Below are 27,003 nucleotides of genomic sequence, written 5' to 3' on the forward strand. Positions count from 1 at the left end.
GTCAGGTAATTTAAAATATTAAATACTTAAATATGTGCAAGAGATTGAATTAAATAAATAAATATACGCCTCGGAGACTGAAAGCTTTCAAGATAATTAAAAGATATTTTAGTATTATGACACAAATAATGCTTATTACTACCATGAAAAACTTTTCTGCAGATATATTTTCGAATACGCAGAGCACTCTACAATAAAGACAGACAAAATACGTTGTTATGAAGAGCAACTGCACATTACTGAAGCATAAAAATGACTGTGCTGTGAAACAAAATCAGATAAGACATGTTTATATGAATTTTTTTTTTAGTGACTTATATCTGCTGCTGCACTGAAGTCCATTTTTTAGGAAACATTCTGTACCTATATCGTAAAACTTTCATTTTTTAATATATAATAATTAATAACATTCAATAAGTAAATTTTATTAAAATATAACATTTATACATTTCTTATAAACATTTCTCTTGAAATATCATAAATACCAATATCTGAAATATATACATATGCATAGAGCGTAGTTTACCCAAAATTACAAAAATGTTAATACCAAAATCGAACATAATTATGAAGTGTTAGAAAAAAAATATTATCAATAGAAACCGTATAAAGAATTTTTATACTTTTACAGATTACTTCGCACATCGGTAGATATCACTTCGAACTTAACGTTGTGCTTAACCATTTGTTCGATCAGAGATGTTTTACCGAACGCAGCACCGGGAGTAAGTACTCCTCCGCTGTAAAAATACAATAATATATAAACTAATAAAATTAAACCAATATTCAACATGTAATTATAATTATTACGCTTTAATTGTTTATACTGAAAAATTTTTAAACTTTTAAGAAATGAATATGACAGATATAAGTTATATATTAACTTGATTATTAATGATTCACTCACTTATCAGGTATCTTGTCTTTTTCGTTAAGAATTGTTATAGCTGATAAAAGCGCTACAACGCTGGTCAGTTCATATGCAGGAGATTCGCCAGAAACTTTGGTGATTACTTTCTTATTAGGTAGATCCGTGTGCTTGTCAGTAGGTTCAGCCAATTTTTCAGTCCATCCGCGAGCCACCATCGTTATATCAAAGCGAATTGACTTATGCTTTTCCATATTTGGATTCTCGCGAGTTATAAAACCGTTTGTAAATAGAGCAGGATACTGTAAATATCGCATTTATTTAGCTTGTATTATTTAAATGATTTTGACAATTGCAAATATTTCGATACGTACTTTTAGAAGCAAATTACGTCCATATGATATGGGAGACATGATTAATAAGACCATACCAACAATGGCTACCATCAGAAATTCATAGAAAGTCCTAGTAATAAGTGTACATTAGTAGAAATTATGTCTCAACATTTATGGCATTTCTATTGATACTTACTTAAATGTGGCATAAAATTGAATTTGTACAGGTCTAACTTTATATTTGTTATATAAAAAGTGCTGTGTACGAACAGCTACTGCACGATCAGCAGTCGGAGCCGGTGTGGACCAACCTTTGGCAGCATCGCTTCGATGCACTAGACCTCTGCATTAAATTAATGAATTTATTAGTGCCATTTATCATCCATGTAACTATTTCTTTTTTCTATATATAAATTTTCTGTAATTCCGAAACATTTAATACGTGTATAAAATTGACTTATATTTAATTTATAATTAACAAAATGTGGCTTATATATGTGTATTGTGTACACATGACATTTAGAAATGTGCATACCTTGATTTTAATTTCGGCGTAAGTTCGGGCAATTTGGAATTAGAATATAACTTTTTGCGCAATTCCCGTAATTCGTTTTTATGACCCACACTGTGTACCGCCGACTCCCAAGTTGCATAATTTATATATGAACCTTTCTGCTCAGGATTGGTTGACCACACGTTCATATAAATTTCAATAGCATTGACTTCTCCTTCAAATTTCTGCTGTGAAAAAATAATTCCCAAATCGCAAGGAATACAGTCAAAACCGCAAGCGCTCACTATATAAACGCCAGCTTCTTTCGCTGCTTCATTATATTCCAATTGCATTTGCTCCATGAACTGTATAATATTGGAAACATCAAAATAAAATATCAATTAGCGGTTGAACTACTACAAACATAGATAACTACCTGTACTTCACCAGTCACATCAATGTAATGAGTGTGAGTAGCAATACATGCTTTAACGACTGGTTCTCCATAAAATATATAAGGGCCACAACAGCTAATAAGTACTTTTGCTTGGGCTGTCATTTTTTTTAGAGACTCTTCATCTTTTGTGTCAGCTAGGATAATAGGTACATCTTCTGAAAAGATACATACAATGTATGAGTCTTCAATAATACCAAACAAAACGGTTTGTTAGCCCTTGAGATAAGAGCCCTTAGATTCAATTCTAAGTTGTAAATGTACCAATATCTGAAGCAAATTCCTTAATGACTGCTTCCAAAGCTTCTTTCCTACGACCAGCAATGCCAAACTTCAATTTTTGATCCTTGCACATTTGAGTTGCATTTTTTACCACGTGTTTTCCAGTGTATCCAGTGGCACCAAATATCACTATATCCAATCGATTATTCGTCATTTTTCTGCAATCTATAGCAAAATAATTATTAATATTATTTATATAATACATTCAAGCATTTCTTGCCATAAGGAAGTTAGTTGGCACAAGTTTTTCTTCAGTTGCAATCATATTGCTGCCAGTATTAAATTGATTAATTACTTTTTTGAATAATAATACTACTGTTGTTTGAATAATAATACTACAATTTTCAATGATCAATTATTATACTATTAGTATTAAATTTATGTAAGAAAAAAATCTTTGAATAAACTTTTTTTGTAGCAATGGCCTCTTTTAAATCAACACCAAATTACATAGTTTCTATCCTTAGATTACTAATTTTTATTACCATCAAAAATTAAATTTATTTATCATAACTCTTGATTGAATTAAAAATTAGCAATTTAATAAAAAAAATAGGAAGTAGCTATTCTCAATATTGACAACTTTAAAACAAATTGACAGTAATCTGTAGGCAAATTGCTATCAGCAGGTTTATTCTGTAACTTTTAACGACAGATTTTTATGATATTGTTATGCAACTTTTTTACTATATACATGTTTGCAACAATGATGATAACACTGTCGTTAAGAGTTACAGAAGCCTGCTGGAAACTTATTTAACTTGATAACATTTTTTATTAACATAAATCTTATAGGAAATTTAAAACAAGTGCATATTAATACTTCTCACAAATGATTCACTATTGTCTATATTATAAAATGAAATAAATATTAAATAACAATATGCTGAAAGTATAAACAAAAAAATCAGTTTTAGAGATAAAAATAATGTAAAGTCATTTTGACTCATTCATCCTGTATAAACATGATAAACTTGGCTCGCTCGTACCGGTTATATAACAAATAATAACATAATTATCGATTAGATTATAACTGATTTCAAATATCTACAAATGTTACATTTTGTAATTTTATATTTATTTATTTTTCGGTAATTTCTAGAATAGAATATAGCAATTACATACCCTGATAGCCAAATCTGACAGGAGTACGAATTATAAATGTATGATTCACATTATGTTGGCAAAAGTCAAGTAAAACCTAGGCATGATTTGCTGTTTCAGCTAATATTAGCAGAAAAACAGCAAAATCTGAGCAAGCACAGCGTCATGACATGTTAAAAGAAATGCAGCAAAACTTATCGACATATAGGAAACAGAAATCGATTATTATTTCTCCGTCGTAGTACCGGCATATAGGCGTGACAGCATGACGCAGTACAATTGCATATATACAAACATGTATAAAAAAAAAGGAATCGTAGTTCAAGTGCTATAATATGTAGGATACACAAACTGCACACTTACGTGAAAATATCGTGATAATCAGAGCAAATTAGCGGCCGAATAGGTCGAATTTGTTTCGAATAAGTATATACGTCCTCCCACGAAACGTTTTACGCAGACACACCCGTAGCAGCGGTATAGTTGTCGATGAGTATCGACAAGGCGGTCGACCGTCGACAAAAATGGCATTGACACATTGCTGGAAGAAGCGGCGTGCGGCGTGCGGCGTGCTGGAAAGAGGGGTGTACCGCGCCTATTTAGAATATACGTACTCAAGTTCAGTTCTCATCGTCGTTCTCATCTAAAACGCTGTCTTGTAAATGCAAATCTCTAGGCGAACAAATTCCTATCGCTGCTAGATTAATTTAACAAAGATATCAATGGCCTCTGAACACAAGAAAATATTAATTACATTTATTTATGCCTTAGTATGAGTTTGTATCATCACGAATATGTTGTTTCTTAATTCAAAAGATGCAAATAAGAGCAATAGCAACAATAATAATAAAATCTGCAAATAATAATGACACAAATGATAAATATATGTATATTTATGTATGTATTCCGCGTATGTTTAATGTATATATCTACACGCCTCTTCAAGAATTCTTTATAGGACGCTATATTTAAGAACATTACGTATTATAATCACTCTCTCTGATTGTCAGTTAAATTTAAAATATGAAATATTTAAATATGTACAGGAAACTGAAATAAATAATTAAATGTACGCGTGAGAGACTGAAAGCTTTTCGGATCATTAAAAGATATTTTGGTATTATGACATAAATAACGCTTATTACTACCATGAAAAACTTTTCTGCAGATATATTTTCAGAAACGCAGAGTAATCTACAATAAAGATAGATAAAATACGTTGTTATGATCGCTTTACATATCTAATATACGATATATTAAACTCTATTCCGCTATGCCACTGTATTTCATTTTCCAAATCGGTATTTACAACTTGCATTCTCCTTACCCGATCACTCCATGCATCATCATACATCCCGCATCGCTCTTATCGCAGTCAGATGTTCGTAATAAATTATAAATAGCTCTCGCTGCGTCTGAAACATTATTTCGCAAATGAAAATCTGTAGCGAGCAGATTCCTGTTGCCACGTGATCAATCCTGCCTCCAAACACAAAAAAATAAACACAAAAAAATACGAACTACATTCATTTTTTTTCTTAATAAAACTGTCGCCAATATGTTGTTCCGCTTCCTTAATATACGCTACTATTTACAGAAATGCACATGAAAATTGCAAAATCGGCTTCACTCGGGCGCATAAAATAATCTACAAAATAATTTATTTTATATATGATAAGACAGTGTGTGTTCAGCATGCAATGTCGACAGTCTCAGATTATACAAGATAATGTATGTTCTACAAGAGAACTCAACTTCTCCGTTATTTTTTCATATTTTCTATGAATATAAAATTTTATGAGAAACCCTTCCTTGTTGAAAAAAAAAAAAACATTAACTGTTCATTATTAATAAAGCAAATATGATTGATTATCTTTACAGTTAATTTCAAAATCGGAAATCCTTTTAGTTAAAAAATATTCTACGAGAGATGTTCTTGATTATAGATAATACAAAATTCTTAGATCAGTGTTTCTTTTGTCTTTTCTTTTTCTTCTTTTCGACTGAAACAAGATTAAGGCAAATATCTCCTCATACTTTATATTAAATGAAGAAAGCGTAATGCTATATTAAGTGATTCAATAGTTCGATACGAACAGAGTATAACTATTGCTCTTATGCTAATATATACAAATATGTCACATTGGTTTTGTTCAGAATACAAAACTATGGTACCATAAAATAATGAACGTAAAAATAGTATTCTTATCTATTTCTATTCTCTTTAAATCACAAACGCGTCAGAAGACTATTGAAAAAAAAAGATCCAAACTGTATTTTGATTTGCGTAACAGATTACATCCGGTAGTTGTTGAATTAATGCGTTAACTGTTCTTGCGATTGATATTTCGCAAGTGCAATACCGGATTGGATAATCTCGTACACCAATACTATTTATGTGACATGACAACACGATGTTCCTTTAAAGTTTTAATTTTCTTTTTATATAGAAAATTTATACGTTGATGATTAGATTTGTACAATTTCACAGACATTGTGCTACAACACAACATTATGTCCGTTTATGTCTATTGTAACTCCATCAGATTAGTTTATGTTAGCGTAGAGTCGACTAATATGTTATTCTCATCTAATTCTCAGATGAGATTGGTGAAATCAGGTATCATTCGAGGCGATTATGTGCGCGAGCTATGTTTCTAAAATGAATATACATATTAGTATCGAAAATGCAAAATATATGCGCGTAGCGCGGAAGCAGTTTACTTATTTTACATAATGAAAGGTACGATAGAGGATGCGGCGCAATCAACACTATCAATGCTCGGTAGTAGTTTCGAATGTGACCCATTCAACATTTTACAGAGTAGTCTGGAACGCATGACGCTCTAGAGTTAGAGCATTAAGATCTTTAAAAATACCAAATAATTTGTGCAAACATTGACAACGATAGTAACACTAGCGGAAACGAAAACTATTCCGAACTGTCAACTGGACCGCATCCAGACTGTATGATATAGAAAATATATATATTCGTGATCCAATATATACGTCACTAATTTTTCTCACAATTGCACCGTAACAAAATCGAATATGCGAGAAAGAATTAGGTTATAATTAATAAAAAAAATTGTAAAAAGTACAATTGTACTTTAGAAATTGTACTCCAGTATAATTTAAATGTATTTTCGATAAGTGATCTTCGTTTATCACGTGACAAATATAGGAAATTGTTTTATTTCAAATAAAACCATCTTGTTATATTTAAATAAAACATTTTGTCATATTATTTTTCAGTAGTTATTTTTTTATTTCAAATAAAACAATTTTAGCACGTGGCAATAAAAATTCAAAGAAATTATACCAGTTACAATCCCTATTAATACGTACTTAAAAAGAAGCGAATACACACTGTTTGTTCGTATTCTTATCAACATTTCTCAGTATATACGTTCTGACATATAAAAAATTTTTCTTCTGGTTATGTGCTATAAATGGTTCTTTCATACAAAACACGGAAACACAACGCAATCGCCAATTTACTGTTTTTTCGTAAGAGTGAAATAACGATTACAAGAACCATAATTTAATGTCACTCTTTTCTTTCCATAATGTAGATATCTGTAAAAGTTTCTAATTGGGAGTACGATGCACATTCTAGACATATCTTCGACATCATATATCCTATATATAATGAACATCAGAGAATAATTCTTTATACATATAGATACAAGGTATGGTGCATGCTTACAGAAACCGTGCACCGTGCATTCAGTACTTCTCCCACATAGAGACATGAGAGAGCCAGTGTCGACGCAAACGCTCTCACTCGCAGCAAAATTATACACAAAACGGCTTCGATACCGTGTCACAACCGAGGAAGAAAGAAGCACTAGGAGTTGGCGTTTGGCGGTGGTGGTCTTCTATCGTAATCCCGTCTATAATCTTTGTTTGGCCGCCAATCGGAGTAGCCATCTCCTGCGTAACCACGATTTCTGAAATGACTCGATGGAATATCTGTAGGAGGATAACCACCACTGCTACTACCATAACCACCTGGTCCATATCCATAACCTGGTGGTCCCGAGTATCGATAACTATAATCACTAAAAAACCATATATATTGAAACAAAATTCATAAAATAGATTAGTTAAATTTGTGAGATCGCTATTACGCACCTTCTTTTGTCGTTCATGTGCATACCACGATCTCGATCTCTGTCTCTGTCTCTGTGATAACCACTAGACATTCGGCCATAAGGATCGAAGCGATCGCGTTTGTGATCGAATCTGTTAGAAAAAATTGCAACAATTCAGAAATGATAAAGAATCGATTAAATAGCGATACAAGCAAAAATCTTTATTTATGCATAATGAGATCTAAATAATTAAATAAAATAAAATTCAAATTACTAAATACGGAGATATAAATATTGGAAATATATTTAAAAAATGGAAATGTATATGAAAATAAAAAATGTATTTACCCATATCTGCCGTCTCTCATATCTCTCCCGTCTCTGGATAACCAATGATCATCTTCCCTACCACTGTAATGTCCCATGTACCCGTCTCTCCTAATTCTGTCATCCTTGCTTATACTCAATCTATCACCTCTGTCGTGACCCCTGTCTCTATCTCTGTCACGATCTCTATCTCTCTTCATATCTTTATGCTTCGACTCTTTTTGCTCTTTATGTCGTGATACGTCTGCACTGTTAGTGGTGTTCGATGTAGAATTTGACGTTGACGTTATAGGCGTAATCGTAATAGCACCAATAGTAACCGTGGATGTGCTGCTGATATTACTGGTGAGAGCAGAAATAGTCGAGAGGTGTTTCTTACTTTGCGAACTGCTATTCGAGTTGTCCTCAGTATCGTCAACTTTACGTTTTGTTATTCTGTTATCTTTATTACCGCTGTCTAATTGTTGTTTATCGAAATGTTTCTCGTGAGACGGCTTTTCATTGTGTTTCTGCTAAATATAACCAGAAATAATTACGATTTATCATTTGTTTCTATTTTCTACGTAATAAATAAAAAATTTAACGCGCCGTACCTTCGCAGTACTAGAAGCCTCCTCTTTTTTATCGGGACTAGATGTGGTACCACCATTATTGTCGCCACCTTGTTTTATCAAATTTTTATACATCTTATAAAGTTTCTTCGCTTTGAAGTTTGTAAATTTGGAAGCGAAGTACCAAAGATTACTTTTCCATTCGCTAACTTGTTCGGCAGTTTTATATTCTGCCAGACACGTGTTGATGTGATCTCCGATTTGGCAAAGAAATCGACGTGCGCGAGCGACCCGCTCTTCCTCTCTCAAAGACATATCTGGCTTATCTAGAGCCTTTAACGCCTTCTTTACTGGCCTCATCTTCTCTTTACACTACACAACAAAACAGTACAATACAATAACAATTTTTTATTTAATTCTTATTTATGCATATCTTATACATTTTACCGTTATAAAAATCACAAGAAAAAAATATACAAATCCAAATCAAAAGAACGATATTAACCTCATCGAATATCGGTGGATCTAATTCACCGATTATGTCAACAGCTCTTGGTTCGTTATTTGCAGTAAAATGCATTGGACCTGCAGTTTGTTTATTCTTTTTCGCCTTTTTATTATCTTTTTTCTCTTTCTTGGTCTTTTTATCTTTTTTCTTTTCGTCAGTTAGATCATCGACTTCTTCCTTGATCTCTTTCTTTATAACGCTCTCTTCTTCTTTTTTAACTGCAGACTATAATTATAAAAAATATATATACATAGGTACATATTTGGAATGTCGTAATTTTGTGTGATTTTTGAGACGGTCACAAGTTCGAATCACACATTCCGTATACACGGGTTTTTAAATTCGTAATCTTTAATGAGAGTCATGGAGAAACTCTCTTTAAAGCTAGATGACGTATAAGGACTAATTCCACTCGCTCCCATTACTACTATTATTACTACTATTAGATACATACTTCATATAAATTTACAAAATATAAAAAACTAGTTTATTTTTAAAACTCACCTTATCAATTCTGGCTTTTGATTTCTTATTTTCGTCGCCAGAACTATCGTTATCTTCTATAATCTCTTTGGTAATTGCTGTTTTCGTTTCCTTGGGCTTTCTTGGCTTTCTCATTCGCGTCTGAAATAATTAGGCAATTTTTAGATGCAAACTTATAAAAAAATATATAAATTTTTATGTTATACATATTAGTATTCATAATTCATATTTCACTACTCTTTCGAACGTTCGTTCATCAAGTTTTGTTCATCAAGGAATAGGACAAAAGGATGGAAATAGTCGGGATATTACCTTATATTCGGATTCTAATTGAAGAAAAAGGACATAATCCTGTAGAAGTAAAAAAGGTCAATAAAGACATATCCATTAACATTTCGCATGTAAAATGATCTTACCACTCCTAATTTAAGATCAATTTGCTTCTTTAGAATCTTCAAAAGATATTCTGCACGAGCGTTCACGCGTTTCAGTTGTGCTTTATTGCCATTAGGAAAGATCTTTTCTCCAAGTTCCAAACTAGTATCTGTTTTTATTGCATCCCATGAGCCCATACCATGCTGATATATACCCTTTAATAATTTAGCATCATCCTCGGAAGTCCATTCACATTCAAAATTCGCTGGTTTTAACCTGTAGTAAAAGTATTTTGTTATTATTTTGTAAAAAAATTTTAAATAAGTTTAATTTTAATCAGTCATTCTTTTCACTATTTCCATTAAGCAAATTAAACAACACAAGAATTAATCCTATTTAAGATTAACTAATTGTAAACTTTCATTGTAAAATTATGAAACTCACTTAAGATCGAGATGCCAATTAGCACGTTGCTCGGGATCACTAGGTAGAGCTTGCTCCAAAGGTTCGAGTTCTTTAACTGCAGCCGAAAAAGATTTTGCATTTACCATTACGCCGCCTATCTTAAAAGTGGGTCCTCGTCCTCTCTTACGACCCGGTCCCTTGCCTTCTTCTTCAGCACCTTTATTTTCTTTTGCGGTATTTTCAAATTCTACTAAACATGCATCGCATCTAGACATCAATTGTTCGCCCAAAAAGCGTAATTCCGACATCGGTTTCTCTTGTAGATCAGCATCAGTCGCAATATCATCTAATCGTTTCAAAGGTGCCGGGAATTTTTTATAACTCTTGATGAATCGTCGTATCTGTAAGAGACCATTATTATTGTATGAAAAATATTCAAAAGATGAAACAATTTTTCATAAGGACACTTTACATACCTCACCGTCAGTGAAGCTTTTAATATTCTCACGCGGTAGTACTCTTGGTCTACCTCTCTTCTTAGGTCTATCATCATCACTTCCTTCTGCCTCACTACCCGATTCTTCGCCATCGTCACTGTCATCTTGCGCTCTTTTGCGCTTTCTGCCTCTGCCTAAAAATAAATACAAAATAGCATTCATAAATTTGTTTACGTATTTTAAATTCAAATAAAAGTTCCTAAAAATACACAAGTAACTAAGGAAACTCAAATATTTGTTGTCTAATATTCTATATAACAATCATAAATACATTTTTAGTTTTTATAAACTATATGCCAAACACAATTGGTCTTGAAGTACAATTATAAACTATACATAATATCACAAGTTAAATTGATCATCAATTTAACAATGATGCTACAGCATCTTAAAAAAATTCCTTCTTTCGACTGGCGTCATATCAATGATTATCAAGGATTAATGTGGTATTCATCGCAGTTGAAACGTATTCAAAGATAAATGTGTGTATTAAACAACTCTAAAAATACCTTCGCCCTGATTGAGTTGCTGAAGAGTTTTCCGACTTCTAGGTGGCAAATAAAGATCTTCCATTTCCTTTGACTTTTCCTCCTCTTCCACCTTCCTTCGAAAATTCTCCGGAATAATTTCAGCCTAAAAAAGATTAAATAAATAACAATTTCATATAAATAAAAATAGAACAGAATTTTAAATATATGTAAAAAAAATTTTTGTTTTAATTACAATAAAAAATAATATGCTTATTCAGATATTAAAAATATTTATCTAGAAGTAAAGAAAAGATATTTACCCAATCTTTACTTTCATCATCATTATCATTCGGCTGATTAATAGGTTCTAAATCCTCTTCAAATGCTGTTTTAAAACTGGCAACTTTAAAGGCAGACAATAATTCATCACCAACTGTTGTCGGCCCTTCGTCTCTTGTTTCAGCTCTTCTTAATATCTCATCAATATCACACTATTATAGAAATATAATAAAATTAATAAATATTCAAATATTTCTAATTGTTCTGGGCTAAATTATACTAACAAAAATATAAGATATGCCAATAAACTTACAGCTGGTTCCTCATCTCCAGCTTCTTCGTCTTTAAATAGATCCTCAGCACCAAATTTTAAAATAGCAGTCAAATCTTCTTTGTTAAATGGATTACTATTGGTCCCTGCATTCTTTTTATCTAATACTGTTCTTCCGGTTGTATCCATTCGTTGTATCACTAAATGGTCCAAGACCATTTTCTGCTTCGCACGTTCGACGATTTCTTCCTCGACCGACTTTTTGGTAACCAATCGATAGATGTTAACCTACATACAATAAACACATATGTAAATTATTTGATTATAAAACTGAAGTTTGAAAATTCATCAGAGCATCGACTTGAAACAATCGCTAGCGTACCTTATTCTTTTGTCCTATTCGATGCGCTCTGGCCTGGGCTTGCAAATCATTTTGCGGATTCCAGTCAGAGTCGAAAATTATCACAGTGTCTGCGGTGGCAAGATTAATCCCAAGGCCACCGGCTCGCGTCGACAATAGAAAACAAAAATCCTGTGATCCTTCAGCATTGAAATGATCTAATGCCTGTTTCCGTAGTTCCCCCTTTATGCTTCCGTCTAATCTTTGGAATGGAAAATGCCTCCTTTGCAGATATTCACCAAGAATATCCAACATCTTGACCATCTGACTGAATATCAATACTCTATGTCCGGTGTCACGCAATCTCACTAGTAATTTATCCAGAAGCACTAATTTGCCAGAACCACGAATTAATTGCTGCAAGTAATCTTCGTTAGTCTTTTCCCTTTCGGCTTCAATCGGTTTCGTGAGAAAAGCATGATTGCAACATTTTTTTAATTCAATAACGATGTTCAAAAATGTCGTAGTAGATCCTTTTACACCTTTTCGCAACGCCTCATAATTTTTGGTTAATATCCACTTATAATATTGTTTCTGTACAGATGTCATTTCTACTCGTAAAATCTGCTCGACTTTAGCAGGCAAAGATTTCTCGACATCTTTCTTAACTCGACGTAGAATAAATGGCTCCAATTGCTTGTGTAACTTGGAGTATCCTTTCTGTGCAGCATTGTCGTGTTGCTTTTCAAATTCTTCCCAAGAGTTAAATCTACATTCAAACAATATAACAGATGTAAATACTTATAAAAAAAATAAAATAAACCAAATTTATACTTTTGTAAATATGTTATATACAGGGTGACCTGCATAAACCGCATTACAGTTTATCTAGAGCACTACCAGATTTATTTGAAGATACCCATTTGAAATTTTAAAGTTACCTCTGCTTTACCTCCCTAGAGGGGACAAAGAAGATCAGTGACATAGATTTAAAGGCCTCTGGAACCTAAGAAATTTAAGACTAAAATCATTAAAACAGATCGCGTGATTTTCGAGATATTAAACTGTAACGGTTTATGTGAGAGACACCTTGTATATCTAGAGAAATTAAAAAGATAGGAACTAACTTAGTAGGCATAATGAAATGTAATAAGGCCCACAGCTCCTTCAAACTGTTTTGTAACGGAGTACCAGTAATCAATAAACGATGATTAGTGTTAAATTCAGTAAGTGCTTTGTATAATAGCGAATCATCATTTTTCAATCGATGAGCTTCGTCCACTAGCAAAACCGCCCAACTTAAGGCACCCAATAATGCTTTGTCCTTAAGTACTATTTCATACGTCGTAAGTATGACGTTGAACTTCAGTCTCTTCGAATCTCGGTAGCACCATTCGTATTCCCTAATCTGAAAAAAATATATGCGATTCATTTAGGGAATCTTAAAATGTCAAAGTTTGTGAAGCAGTAAAAAATAATATTACAATACTACGAGAATTGACTTACAATATTACGAGAACTGACATCGCCCAAATAAATAACAAAATTTAAATCAGGTGCCCACAGAGACATCTCTCTTTGCCAGGAAGTCATTGTCGACAAAGGAACTACTAGTAAAAATGGCCCATGAAGCTGCTGCGTGTGAAATAAGTAGTAAAGGAAGCATATTGTTTGGATTGTTTTACCAAGACCCATTTCATCGGCTAATATAACACTGCAAAAAATGAGGTAATTAAAAGATTAAATAAATATAACAATTATAATTTCAAGTGTCATTATTTCTTCGAAAATCTATGTACCTATTTTCCTTGCACCAAGAATGTATCATCCAATTAAGTCCATCCATTTGATAATCTCTCAACACTAAATCTCTCTCCTGGCCCATATAAGCAGGTTGTTCATTCAACTGATAAAATTTAGGTCGAGATTTAAGGACTTTGCAATGTTTGCTCGGTGTTCTTTTGGAATCTTCTCTGTAGCGAAATTCTTTTATCTTCTCTGGCCATTTTTTCACTATTAAAGTTCCATCTTCCCATGTGGCCTCGGCATACGATAAATTCTCCCATTTACAGTAATAATCGGGATGTTCCGAGTCTGGTTTCTTGTAGTCAGCTGATAAGAAAAGTATAAGGTGTATAGCTTATCACCATGATAATTTATGTTTATAGAAAGAAAGAAAAGTTAGACGTTATTTGAAATATTCTCTCAAAGTAAAAATCTTCATACCAATAATCCTTTCAACATTGTAATAACTTTTCAGAAGATCTTGTTTAAGTTCCAATTGACATTCTAAATAATCCAATTCCTCTGGTTCAGCCTGATCTCTAATCTGCTGAATTCTATATTCACGTTTGATAAAATTGTCCAACTTCTTCAATCCTTTTACCTAATAAATATAAGATTATAAATATTTCCAGAGATATTATAGTTGAAAATTAACAAAAACTAAACAATATATTAATAATACCATACTTTTTGTGCTTTTAAAGATTCCTCTGATTCCCACGTGTTATGTATGTGAGACCAGCCTTTCCACTTAATCAAGTATTGTACTTCGGTTTCCATGTTACTTAGATCTTTTGGATTAGAATCACCATTTTCTTCAACAGCGTAAATTGTCGTCACGTTGCCGGTAACTGCATGTAATTATATAATAGAAAAGTTTTTCAATATCTCAATTAACGGTATCACAATGTTACACGAATAAAACCAACCTCCTTTTTTGCCTGTCCTCTGAGCCAAAATGGTTTCAATAGTTTCCGCATTATCAGGCTCTGTTGACGCAGCATTCGGTTCGTCAACTTCAACCAAATCCTCGCTATCGGTACCTTCTTCGCTTTCCTCTTTGTAACTAACTGCTGTGCCTGTTCGTCTACTAGCTTGTCTAATCAATTTTAATATATAATTATTAGTTTGCTTTATATACTTTTTATGAGTAAATTTTTTTCGACGTGTACCTTCTATTATCATCACTGTCATAGGAAGAATTGTCAGAAGATTCAGAGATATGTTTCTTTCGTACTTTGGCTTTCTCCTTAGCTTTTTGTGCTGCGCGCCTGTTTAAGGATTTGCTAGGTGGAGGTCTACGATTTTCAGTTTCATCAGATTCTGAATCTGAACTCTCTGAATTCCACGAATTGTGTGAACTAAAACAATAAGTCGTACATATATGACTGTGCAGGTATTATACCCCTAAGAAATTCGCATTTATTATCATACTGTTTACTGAATTTTATTTAATTCAATGAAATAATGCTAGTAATTTACTTTTAATATTTCAGAAATTTTTCAAAAATTTGTATATGATGTAAAAAACTTCAAGTTACTAATATATTTATGCAATAAATGTATGCAAAGGAAATAATACCGCGAAATCAATTTCTAAATACGTAATAATCATAAAAAAATTAAACAAAAAATAAAATCAGATGTTATTTAATATTTATTTATTGTATAACCATCTTTAAAATGTTTATATATTCTCCACAAATTAACATTTTTATAAGAAATAAAGCTGTATAACAGTTTAGGAAAATGTTACATAAATAATATGCTTCACAACACATAAAAAACTTGTCTGTTAAGTTTTTAATAAATTTGAGGTATATAACATAGAAAAATGCATTGTGACGTAAATTGGAAAGTATAAGCAGTTATGTGCAAAACAAAAGTGAAATCCGATTAGTGCAAACAGATGTAAAAACGTAAACACTTGTGAATATTTATGCAGAAGTATATGTATGCATAAGTGCAGCATATACTTTACGTGTGGCTAATGCGTATATTTATTACATGTAAAAACAAATAATTTTGATTGTGATTTGTGTTAAAAAAAAAGCATCACGATCATCGCAATAAATTCAGTGACGTTCGGTACATTATCAGATAATTATATTAAAATTACGCGACGTTATGTAACGATTGACATTGATAAAACACCGCCGTATTATTTATAAATTTATGTGCAAATATGCTGATAATGATGAAAATGAAAATGAGCAAAAATCTAACATCTACCGATTTTTTATTTGCGCTATGTGGAATATATATAAAAAGTACTCATCAAAAACTAACGTAATACAGTTGCCACATAGAGATGATATATCGTTAAAAAATATCTCTTGTAATACAAATGATAAGGTCAAAGTCATGATATACGGGCTAAATTGTAGACTATTCTACATCAGCTACCGACAATTACAGGTCTGTTTAATCTCTGAATTAAACGTATTGTAATTTATTCGTACAAATATGCAATTCTGCAATCTCGCGTTTGCGGTAACTCGTTCAGCAGAGTTACACACCGATCATTACCGCAGAATCGACGTATCCTCCTCTCTCCCGACGATTTGTCGCACTTACCCTTTCTTTTTAAATTTCTTGCGACCGTCACTGTCGCTCTCGCGATTCGTCACGAGCCTGTCGGGTTCCTTCCTGGAACGGCCAGATCTCCTGATGCCATATATGTCAGGATTCTCGTCCCACTCTCGACTAGACTCATGTTTAACTCTAACTTTTGCTTCGGTGCTGTGATTCGAGCCTTTGCTCTGGAAGCTATCGCTTTGTGCAGCAGGTGCATCCGACTTCTCAGACTTTTCCGAGTCGGAGCCGGATCCGGAACAGGAACCGCTCGAAGAGCTAGAGTCGCTGCGTTAAGCAGCCAGGCAATATTTCATTTCACTAATTGTGTATAGAATATGTGCGAGAACACAGCATTTCGAAATACTTGTTCAGATTATTTAAAATAGTCGAAATGAAATAGTGAGAACAATTCACTATAAAAATATGCAATATAAATCACATATTTATGTATAAGCATAAAATTTTTATTATATTTAAAAATATATTATGTAATTATTACATAAAAATTGATTATATTAAAAAATAATTATGCAATACTAATATATGTATGTATAAATACTTAAAAAAATTAATATAAAAATATACATGTTGAAATTGTAGTTTTCTAAAATTTGATACACTGTGAAATATCAATTAAAAATATAAATTTTATCCCAAAATTTTTTAATTCTGCCGGTGCAATCTCAGTAGATTTGTATCTGATCTGTCGATCACTTAAAAGTCAACTAACGCTATTAACATTATAGCTCATCTAGAACTGCACTGAATTTTGAATATAAGGAAGCAAATGTTTTGACGTAAATATAACAATATATAAGAAAAAGGTGCTCACAAAAATCCAAAGTAGGGTACATAAAATTAGCAAAATTGTTAAGACATTGTTAGTGCTATACAAAGCTATAGCAATACACAAGTAGCCCATTTGCGAATGGCACTGACTGTGATAAACCCTTACACATCAGAGTATATGATATACACTTGTATGCAGTTCAATTTGTCTTGCATTAATAATACATCATATGCTGCAACTGCATTCTGTAAAAGATCAGATACTTGTCTCAACGACATAATAATTAATAAATTATATTATACTGCAATATGTAAAAAAATTTAATGTATATTGTAAAAATTATTGTAAAATTTAAAAGAAAAATTATATTCTCGAAAACATTGACAAAAATTGAGCATTTAAATAAATCTTTTAATAAATCAAGTCTTTATTCTGAAAATATAAAATTTCGTTTACGAAACTTGTGAAATTAGTAGTTTTTTTCGTGTAGTCAAAAATTAAATTTCACTGATTCAAGTGTATCAGATCTCACGATTTTCAGGGAAATGAGCTATCTCTATCTATACCCACCTTTCAGATCCCGATCCCGAGCCGCTGTTACTACCAGAAGAAGAGCTATCGCTTTTGCTCTCATTTTCAGAATCAGACCCGGATTCCTTACCGGATTCGGATTCTAACGTTTTCTGGAAGTCAATTATATCTAAATGTAATTTTTATTTCTACGCAAAATATCGCCCGTCGCGTTGTGTTGTTTGGAATAGTTCACTTTTGTCTCCGGCTAACGCTTATCGTAAAAACGCCCCATGATATTATTACTCTAATAAAGATCTTTTCTTTTTATTCTTGATAGACGGAAATACAATTATTATAACGAGTAGGTGATTCGCAGTCAGAGGAAGCGATGGAACTCTTTATTGCGCATTTTTTTTTTATTTTCTTTAATCAGCTCGCATGCAGCAATATCGCCATTCCATCAGCATGAATTCGTCCTCCATTTTGTGGTCGTCGTCCGCCATTTTGTGTTCTTAGAAGAGGTAAAACATTAATCTAAGAAATTTTGATGAATCAACGCTGTACTCTTACATTTGTTCGATTATTTGGCCTAAATAAAAGCTAAAAAAAATCTAAAAAACGAAAATAAAATACATTGCAATGTTTAATATACCCTATTAAATTTTTCATTTTCTGTATCTAGCAGCGAAATCCTTTGTTCGAATATCTATAAGATTAAACATGAACAAAATCTCTGTCAAATTAATGTGTATTTCAGTTTATCGTATGCTGCAATCGCTTATGCTGTTGGTCGCATGAAAGGAAAACTTATTTGGAAATGCTCAATACAGGTTTGGGCACTGAATAATAGAGATCATTATTCAAACAGGTTATATGTTTATTAAATATTTCAACAATTACATATCCCAGTCGCCAGTGCTTGATTAAGATATGTAAATGCATACAGAAATATATAACTAATAATATAGTTTATTAATTATTTAATTTATAGCAGATTAAATATATTATGTGTTATGTATTAATTACTTTGTATATTTTATTAACTTTTAGATGAATTTAATGTAAATTAAAATACTTCATAATAATGTTGTAATTATGTTTGTCTCTCCTAACATTTGATAAGTTTTATACATTTATAAATCTATATCAAAACATAACAATAATTATAATTAAGATTCTTGTCAAGTATATTGAAAGAAGAATATTCAAATTACAAATGTGAAGTAAAATGCAATATCTTGCAATCAGCGCAATACCTATATTAATTGAATGTGGGAATTCCTTGCTCTCTTTCTGTAACAAACGTTAGTGATACATGCTACATTTTCATCCTAGGTACCATACCAGCAATACATAATTAAATATTAAAATAATCTATGCTGCAAACTGTAACCATGTTGGTAATAAATCACTGTTAAGAATTTGAGCATAAAATGGATCTTTTTATACATTATATAACAATTTTCATAACAATGTTTTGTATATTATAATAAAGATGACTCGACAGAAAAAATTTGAGCTCAAATATTGATAAAGAAATAAATTAGTCTTCATTTATTCATAGTGCAATGACCAGTTTTATTAATGCATTATGATAATTCAAATGTATGTGTTAATCAAGAGAAATAATGTGTAACACAAGTGACATACACAAGAGTGGAAGGCATCGTTAACTTTGTCTATAGTTATTTAGAGCCATTTATATACTATTGTTGTAAAATCCACAAATATTTAAGTATTTTGTATGTATGTAATAATTATATCGCTTCAATTTTTTGTACAAATTTATCTAATGATCTTAACTAACCCCATTACTATTCCAAAAATTACAAATATTCTTTTATAAATTAAAGATATAATTATTTTTTATGTTATTTTCGTGATATTTTATGTTGTTATCAAGATAATTTTATCATCAAATTCAATCAAATTTGCCACAATACAACATAGTTTTATTAAAAGTACGTTTTAAGGTTGTAATTTTCACTTTTATAAAATAAATGCAAAAGAAATCCATGATTAACAAGATTCCAAATGGCATAAATGGAGTTTTACGGTACGAACAGATGTTATGAAGGCCTTCATAGACCCAATTTTGTTCATTGCATGCCAAAATTGGAGATTTCCCATGAAAATTTTTGCAAAGAACTTTCAAAGGTTGAAAAGGCACAATATTTTTGACGTTATTCCGATGGAAATGCGTCAAAATCACGGGTATTCGCCGTGAGAATTGCATCACACATTCCTGATCACTAGGCAGGACTGTGTGTGACAATATTTGAGCTCAATTTGCAAAAATGGGTACATTTTTGATTTTCGAATAAGCGTGATGGCAGGCCGAAGGAAAGTACGGGGAATCGTTTGCAACGAAAATCAGGATGGTACAACGATGTTTTCTGTGAAAAATATCAGATTGACGCGATGTAAACAAACCTTATAGGTTATTGAGGGGCTAGGAAAGTGTGTAAAGTTGCGAAAAATCGTGGCGAGGGTGGTACAAGTTCCTGAGCCCGGACGGCCCGGGAGACCCCGCCCTACGCGTCGGAAACCTTCGCGAGCGGGCATCCGGGGTTTTTTCACGTTTTCACGAGGTTTTTGTCGAGCGTCGACACGCTAAAACGCATGTGGCTACGCGATTTTCCCCTATTCCAAACAACACGGTGGTCGCGACGAGCGAGTCGCGCGCACGCATAAAATCGCGGCGAACGCATCCGCGAACGGTCCACGATGGAAATTGTCGCGAAAATCCGCGTATGAGGGCGAAATCGCACCCGGATCCCGGGGGTGTTCGGAGGCTGGCACTCACCTGCATGGCTCCCCGTCTACGCGTCGCACCGACGATCCACCGACGTAATCACCGACGCGCACCGCGCGCGAAATCTTCCCTATCCTCAATCGTACAACTGTCACGCGTACACGTGCTCGCGATATCAGGCCACGTTTGACGACACGGGCCCCGACATCATTAGAAACTCAGAGTATCGTGCGCTATATGCTCACGGATTCGAGAGGTAGACCGCCATTTTGTGAACGCGACTTGCTTCTTCGCCCTCCCCACTACGCCGCTTCTCCCGTCATCCCGTCATGCAACGCGCGCGCCATCTCATCGTCTTTTCCTCACCCTCTCCCCGCCAATCGCACGACGCCAAGACGCTCGGCCTTCGCGGCGATTGGACGGGAGGCGAGTGGAGAGGGAAGACGAGAGAACGCGCGCATCGCGTGACTAAAGTTGTGTGGTATGCCCGCGCGCGCGCGCGACACATACACATATGCAACGGGCAAGCGTTTGTTAAATGGAATCTTAAATTTCTCACACAAGCGTTTCGTTTCGCGTGAGAAATTTACGCGATGAAAAGCGAAGAGAAACATTCGACGAAATTCGTCGCTCGATTTTTCTCGCGCAAATTCGAGCGAATTCGATCGTCTCGCGATGGGGTCGAGCGATAGGAATGTCGAACGGAGACGCAAAAACGGAAATCGAACGTCATACGGCCATTTTGTACAGTCAACGATTTTACCCAGAATGCGTGGCGTAGCGTCGCTTTTCCCTGATTAAATTCTCCTCCGCCGAGCTCTACTTTACGCGATCGCCAGCAGCTGCTGAAAATGGCGTGCCCGGCAGTTATTCCACGAATATGCTGTTTTTTCTTTAGAGATTTCCTTGCAAAAATTTTCATAGCTTTTAAACGGAAGTTGGGAAAAACGGAAGTTCGAGATTTTTTTTTCGAGAATAATCGAAACGTGTTTTAGAACAAAGAAAACTTATGTAACACGCAAACGTCTCGGAACTCGGACGGCATCATGGCGATTAACGGCGAATTTCAACGATTTGTTAGAGGCGCAAAAGATGATTTTACGAATTATAGATTTTTTTTTCGCAAAAACGAGAAAAATTCGATACTTTAAAAAGGGGAAAATCGTGTAATAAATGCCAACAAAACTATATCGCTAGCCAAATCGCGGAACATTCAAAGAACATAACGGAGTAACGTAAGGAACTTTGCAGATCGATACAGAGACGAAAGAGAGAAAACGGTTCGTTCGAGCGCGCTACAAGTCCATACATACCGTATAACGTGAAAGAAGGAAATTTTCGAGGGCTCAGGAACTCGCGCTTAACTCTAGCACCCATTTCTCGCGTTAAAAGTAGGTAGGAGTCCACACCAAGCGTCGGCCGAATGGAATGGAATGAACTGGCTCCAGAACGCAAAGTTGGTCGCCATGCAAAATGCGCAGGTGAAGAGACCGAGATCGGAGCACGACAGGCGGCTGTGGCTTTCCAACGGGCGTATCAGGCGGGACGATAGAAAACGGACGGACTGACGGACGTCGCCGTCTCGGAAAGATTTCTGAGCGACCGCGTGTCGCGACGTCGCGAAAACGACGCCGACTGAGCGGCGCGCCACGCCCGTCCCGATGGAAAGCCAGCCAGCGCAGCCGTCTCGCAGCCGATGGGACAGTATCATGGTGAGAATGAAAGACGAAAAATATTACCTACACGTCTCTGCCAACGCCGCACCGGAAAAGGACGAGACGTCCGAGTTTCCGGTATATGTACGCCGTCGCAACTCGCAACTCGATCGAGAGCTCGATGAGCGCCGCCTTTTCATTCGAGTTTCACGGCGGGCTTTTTCGAACGTGCCTCGCACGGTATATGATAGCTTTCGTGTCGTTCAATCTAATCTAAAAGAAATATACAATTAGTAAAATAATTAATAATATATAATAATAAACTATAAAACATATAACAAATTGTAATATGTGTAAAATAATAAAAATATTCACAATAATTTCAATAATATAAAGATTGCTGATAAAAAAATGTTTTACATAAACTGTGATATTTATAGCGTAGTCGATTTGCTGACTCAACTCAATTCCGAGTCGACGGTCTGTTCCAGTTATAAGATAAACTGTGCAAGAGATAAATCGTATAAGAAATGCAGTTAAAAAAAGACCATCAACTTGAAATAGGATCGAGTCAGCAAATTAAGTACGCTATTAGTTGTATTGATTTAATTTTATAAATGTATCTTTTTTGTCATCAAAGAAAAAAAAAACAATTAGAGCACAGCAAAAAAATAGTAAAATGCAGTAATATAGAACGAGTAGAAATGTTTAACATTCCTTATACATATAAAATTAATTTCTATTTAATTGTTATTTTTGAACACTGAAGAAAAAGAATCATTCGATTGATTCAACTATGTATATGGAATTAGAGATAAAATCAAAAACTAAAATAATTTTTCAAAAAATATTATAGTATCTCATAATTTAACGGTATAAAAAATTTAGACATGTAATTAGTCTTTTATTCATATAATGATATTGTTCCCAATTAATATACAATACTAATGTTATGGGAAGGGACAAAAAATGAATATATTGAAATAATTATAGATTGTGGTTAACAATATATATATGTACATTACATAGAAAGACAATCTCAATAGTAACACAAATCATACACAAAAATGAAGGTCATATAACACTTCGACACTAGTACTCATGCCACTTGGTAATAGTTACATATTTTATGCGTATGCCAAGTTTTCTATTTATGAAACGACAACTTAGTCTTACGAACTAATTCAGCTCATGTTAACTGCGTGCCAACGCGATGATGAATATTATGACGAAAGAAAAAGCCGATGTAATAATCGTACATTGCCAAAGTTTGCATAGATGACAGCTTTATTGTACCCGTTTCGGATTATGCAAAGAATAAATGAGATGCTGATGTAAATGATATACTGATTTTCATAGAGTAATACGATAATCGATAATAGAATGTAACTTAAATGCATTATTCCGGATCTGGCGTCTGTCCCACTACGGTTTGTCCTTCCTCTGCTGTCTTCTTTTCGCTCTCTTTCTCCTTGTTTTTCGCATCGGGAACCCACAAACCGCTGTCGACGCAACGTTTCATATGATATGCTGCCTCTTGCTCTGGCATCGCGGCTATTGTTTGTTGCAACAACGGAATATCTTGCACCTCAAAACATTTTTGTAAAGCCTAAAACAAATACGAAGGTTTAAGAAAGAAATTCATACTCATTCAGAACATTAAATTTTATGTTCTGAGTCAAATTTTCACTCACCTCTGGAAGACTTTCGAATACTTCAACTGGATCAAGTCCACCAGGACCCAAACGTGCCTGTTTTTCTTCCTCTTCGGCCTCTTTTACCGCCTCAGCTATTTTCTCCGCTGCTCTTTTACGTATTCTGTCTTTAAATGCTTTAAGTTCGTCATCGAAAGAGTTCTTGTATTCCACTTCAGCGATCTGAATGCGACTGAAAAAAGAGCCGACACACGCCCGCGGGTCGACGTCCAATTGCTTAGACAGTTCCAAGATGTATTGCATACATATACATTGATGTGCAACGTGTTCCATCAAATTATGTTTCTGAAAATATACAAAAAAAAACAAACAAAATTGTTATAAATAATAGCATATTTACTTATGATTTTTGGAGTTTGAAGCCCCAGGACGCTGAAGCACTACGGATGCTTTACATAAAAAGTTCATTTTTTAAATATTTATCCTTCTCCCTAAATATATTTACAGAGAAGGATAAATATTTAAAGTTTAATAGATAGTTTAGTAATTTAATATATATTAAAGTAGTTTAAGATATTAAGCATGTCATTTAATTATTTATTGTTTATTCATTAGGAGGGAGAACAAACTAGATTAGGGTATTCAAAGATCACAAGCCCTTAGGCGTAAATTTTATAAACACGGTTCTAATTATAAATATTATTAAGTGTACTTGTTAAGACGCTCTAGTTTAGTGATAGCACAATCGTATATCAAACTTACTTCTTCCATTTCTAAGTTGATGCACCAGATGACCAAATAGTTTGCAGTATTTTCGCAAACTAGATACGTATGGTCTTGTAAGAATTTTTTGCTGTCATCGTATTTTCTTAGCATGCCAAACTCTTTCAGTTCCTTCTCATGATCCTTAACAAATTGTTTCATTCGTTTCTCCTTTTCCTCGTCAGATAAACTTGAATCATCATTTCTCCTTGGAAGCTTCGAATTTATAACAGTTTTTGTAAAGCCATCTTGTCCAATAGTATCTATATTCCATGGTGTCAATTTCTCCTTCTTTTCCATTTCTTTTTCCTTCTCTTGGATCTTTTTTTCTTCCTCTTCAAGGTCCTGAAGAACTTTTTTCAATGCAGTTAAGTCAGCCGAATCTGTATTTTGTGTTTCTAATTTGGCTAATTTCTCCTTTGTAGCTTTCAGTTTTTGCAATGTTCTAAAATAAATATTATAACAATAATTAATTTTTATTTTACACATAGAGAAATGAGATGTGTTGAGTGGCTCCATATGAGAGCGACGGATTCATAAGTAATAGGTTGAGAGTTCAAACCCACACATCCCATAAATAGATTTTTAAATATATAATCTTTGATAAAAAATAGAGAAACTCTTTAAATCTGACGTATAGATGGATTGATAATCCCACTTGTTCCCACTTACTACTACTACTGCTATTGTTACACATAAAGAAGATATTATTTAAAATATTTTTATTCGTACTCTGTTTTTTTCCTCATATGTTCCTCTTGCTCTTTCTTGCGTTCTTCCATCCTTTCCACCCTTGCTTGATGACGCCATCTGAACAAGGATGGTGTATCAATGTTTGGATGCGTATCATCCTCATCGTCCGAAATCTAGCAAAGAGAATAGCAAAATTCAATACAAAAAGAATTTTTGAGTGCATAGAATCATATGTACAAACATTGCTGCTCCAATTAAACGCTGTAAGATTGTTTGAACAAAAAATAAATAAGCCTCTTAAAAACCAAACTGATTGATCCTGTAAAGTAACAAACAAAAAAAATGACAAAGTTATAAACAAATCACGTATAAAAGTAGAAACTAAGAACAGTTTGGTTTGTAAAAAATCTGGACTCGCGATATTCGATAGCAAAGTAATCTATAGTGATATTCCGGAAATTGCACAATCCTACATTTGTGGTATATAAACTACGCTATGGATCGAAATAGTCGAATCGAAACATTGACATTTTGTTAACGTGTCACATCGACAGAAAAGTCACGCGCAGCCGGCGAGATCTGATCTTGACATTCTTCGAGAACATTCCACTAGATTGCTTAGTCTAGAGAGAACGACTGATATTATCCTTACTTCGATACTCTTCCATTTGCTGTAATCTACCATCGTAGTGCTTGGATGATGAACCTGTTGTGCCTGTTGTCAAACGAGTCGCTCCTACGCTTGGATGATGTCCGTTTCTCTTTTCTTCTCTCTCCTTCCACGGCGATACGTTGACGATACGTCGCGCACGGAAACTGAGAACTGAGGATTGCCGCTCACGCTTCCGCCTCGCCGTTCTCGCCGAGCACTCTTACCAGAGTCTGATTGCCGACTGGCCTAAACTCCTGGCCAGTAATCGCGGAGAACAACGAGAGATGGCGGCCAATGTACGGGCAAAGAGGAACCTCAGAGCGCGGTCACACCTTCGCATCATGCAGAGCGCGGTCACACCTTCGCATCATGCATCGTATCCGACGAACGTTATCACTTGACAACGCTTGACACTTGACTTATGACACTCCAGGGCACTCTCAAAATATTCACTCGCATCAAATACTCGTATGGGGCGACGAGAATACGAGCTGAAATGCATCGCGACGCGTAGCGACGTCGCGCCGTGCTGCCTGACCGACCGTTACGCCACATTACGCCGGTAGCCCGGCACTGCGTAGCAGCGATAAGCCGCGTCAGCGCCGCCGTCGGCCGCCGCTACGCAGTACGGGCAGTACCACGCAGTATGGTAACGGTCGGTTAGTCGGCGTAGGTCAGAGAGGACGGCCTGACGTTGCTACGCGTCGCGGCGCATTTCAACTCGCATCTTCGTCGTCCCGTACGAGTTTTTGATGCGAGCGAGTGTTTTAAGAATGTTGTCGAGTGTCGAAAGTGAAGTGTCGGGCGTGGTCGGGCGTTTGTGCCGACATCCATCGTGTCGGATACATGGTGCGAAGTCGTATCGCGTTCAATCGTGTTTCGCATCTTTCCCGTTGCCTTGTATCCCGAGTCCCAAGTTCCAGACGCGTGTGAGTATCAGAAGCGTTTCAGTCCGTTTGGGGCCACCTACAAGATCAAACGTTATCGCCCGTTACCGTTGTGTTTTTGTGTCTATGGATTGCATTTT

General features: G+C 34.5%; 3 protein-coding genes across 7 annotated transcripts; all 3 read right to left on the reverse strand.

Annotated features, from left to right (window-relative positions):
• Positions 1–9: 9 nt before the first annotated feature.
• LOC105204638 (saccharopine dehydrogenase-like oxidoreductase) lies at positions 10–4,087 on the reverse strand. Of its 3 annotated transcripts, none has more exons than XM_011173790.3 (8): positions 3,900–4,087; positions 2,415–2,597; positions 2,133–2,308; positions 1,739–2,061; positions 1,400–1,546; positions 1,243–1,333; positions 908–1,170; positions 10–740 (listed from the first exon to the last, which is right to left on the reverse strand). In XM_011173790.3, exons 2-8 carry the CDS (start codon positions 2,584–2,586, stop codon positions 626–628), a joined length of 1,287 nt encoding a protein of 428 aa, XP_011172092.2. In that variant the 5' UTR covers positions 2,587–2,597; positions 3,900–4,087; the 3' UTR covers positions 10–625. The 3 variants fall into 3 exon arrangements, with proteins under 3 accessions (XP_011172092.2, XP_011172093.2, XP_025987929.2); XM_011173791.3 differs by having other exon boundaries at positions 599–740; positions 2,133–2,305; XM_026132144.2 differs by lacking the exon at positions 3,900–4,087 and adding an exon at positions 3,558–3,759 and having other exon boundaries at positions 599–740.
• Positions 4,088–4,681: 594 nt separating this feature from the next.
• Positions 4,682–22,948, reverse strand: LOC105204639 (chromodomain-helicase-DNA-binding protein 1). Of its 3 annotated transcripts, none has more exons than XM_011173793.3 (23): positions 20,611–22,948; positions 17,862–17,974; positions 16,502–16,786; positions 15,097–15,285; positions 14,854–15,023; positions 14,612–14,775; positions 14,366–14,525; positions 13,939–14,251; positions 13,646–13,853; positions 13,267–13,547; positions 12,182–12,908; positions 11,842–12,087; positions 11,570–11,740; positions 11,289–11,412; positions 10,759–10,913; positions 10,322–10,683; positions 9,919–10,153; positions 9,524–9,643; positions 9,017–9,244; positions 8,554–8,883; positions 7,982–8,469; positions 7,674–7,784; positions 4,682–7,600 (listed from the first exon to the last, which is right to left on the reverse strand). In XM_011173793.3, exons 1-23 carry the CDS (start codon positions 20,614–20,616, stop codon positions 7,387–7,389), a joined length of 5,400 nt encoding a protein of 1,799 aa, XP_011172095.1. In that variant the 5' UTR covers positions 20,617–22,948; the 3' UTR covers positions 4,682–7,386. The 3 variants fall into 3 exon arrangements, with proteins under 3 accessions (XP_011172095.1, XP_011172094.1, XP_011172096.1); XM_011173792.3 differs by having other exon boundaries at positions 7,982–8,472; XM_011173794.3 differs by lacking the exon at positions 16,502–16,786 and having other exon boundaries at positions 7,982–8,472.
• A 253-nt stretch (positions 22,949–23,201) lies between these two features.
• LOC105204641 (hsp90 co-chaperone Cdc37) lies at positions 23,202–26,292 on the reverse strand. Its single transcript, XM_011173795.3, has 5 exons — positions 25,977–26,292; positions 25,364–25,497; positions 24,632–25,076; positions 23,909–24,214; positions 23,202–23,823 (listed from the first exon to the last, which is right to left on the reverse strand). Exons 1-5 carry the CDS (start codon positions 26,007–26,009, stop codon positions 23,614–23,616), a joined length of 1,128 nt encoding a protein of 375 aa, XP_011172097.1. The 5' UTR covers positions 26,010–26,292; the 3' UTR covers positions 23,202–23,613.
• Between the last annotated feature and the right edge of the window lie 711 nt (positions 26,293–27,003).

The sequence above is a fragment of the Solenopsis invicta genome, chromosome 3 (assembly GCF_016802725.1).
Source record: "Solenopsis invicta isolate M01_SB chromosome 3, UNIL_Sinv_3.0, whole genome shotgun sequence".
Taxonomy (NCBI): Eukaryota; Metazoa; Arthropoda; class Insecta; order Hymenoptera; family Formicidae; genus Solenopsis; species Solenopsis invicta.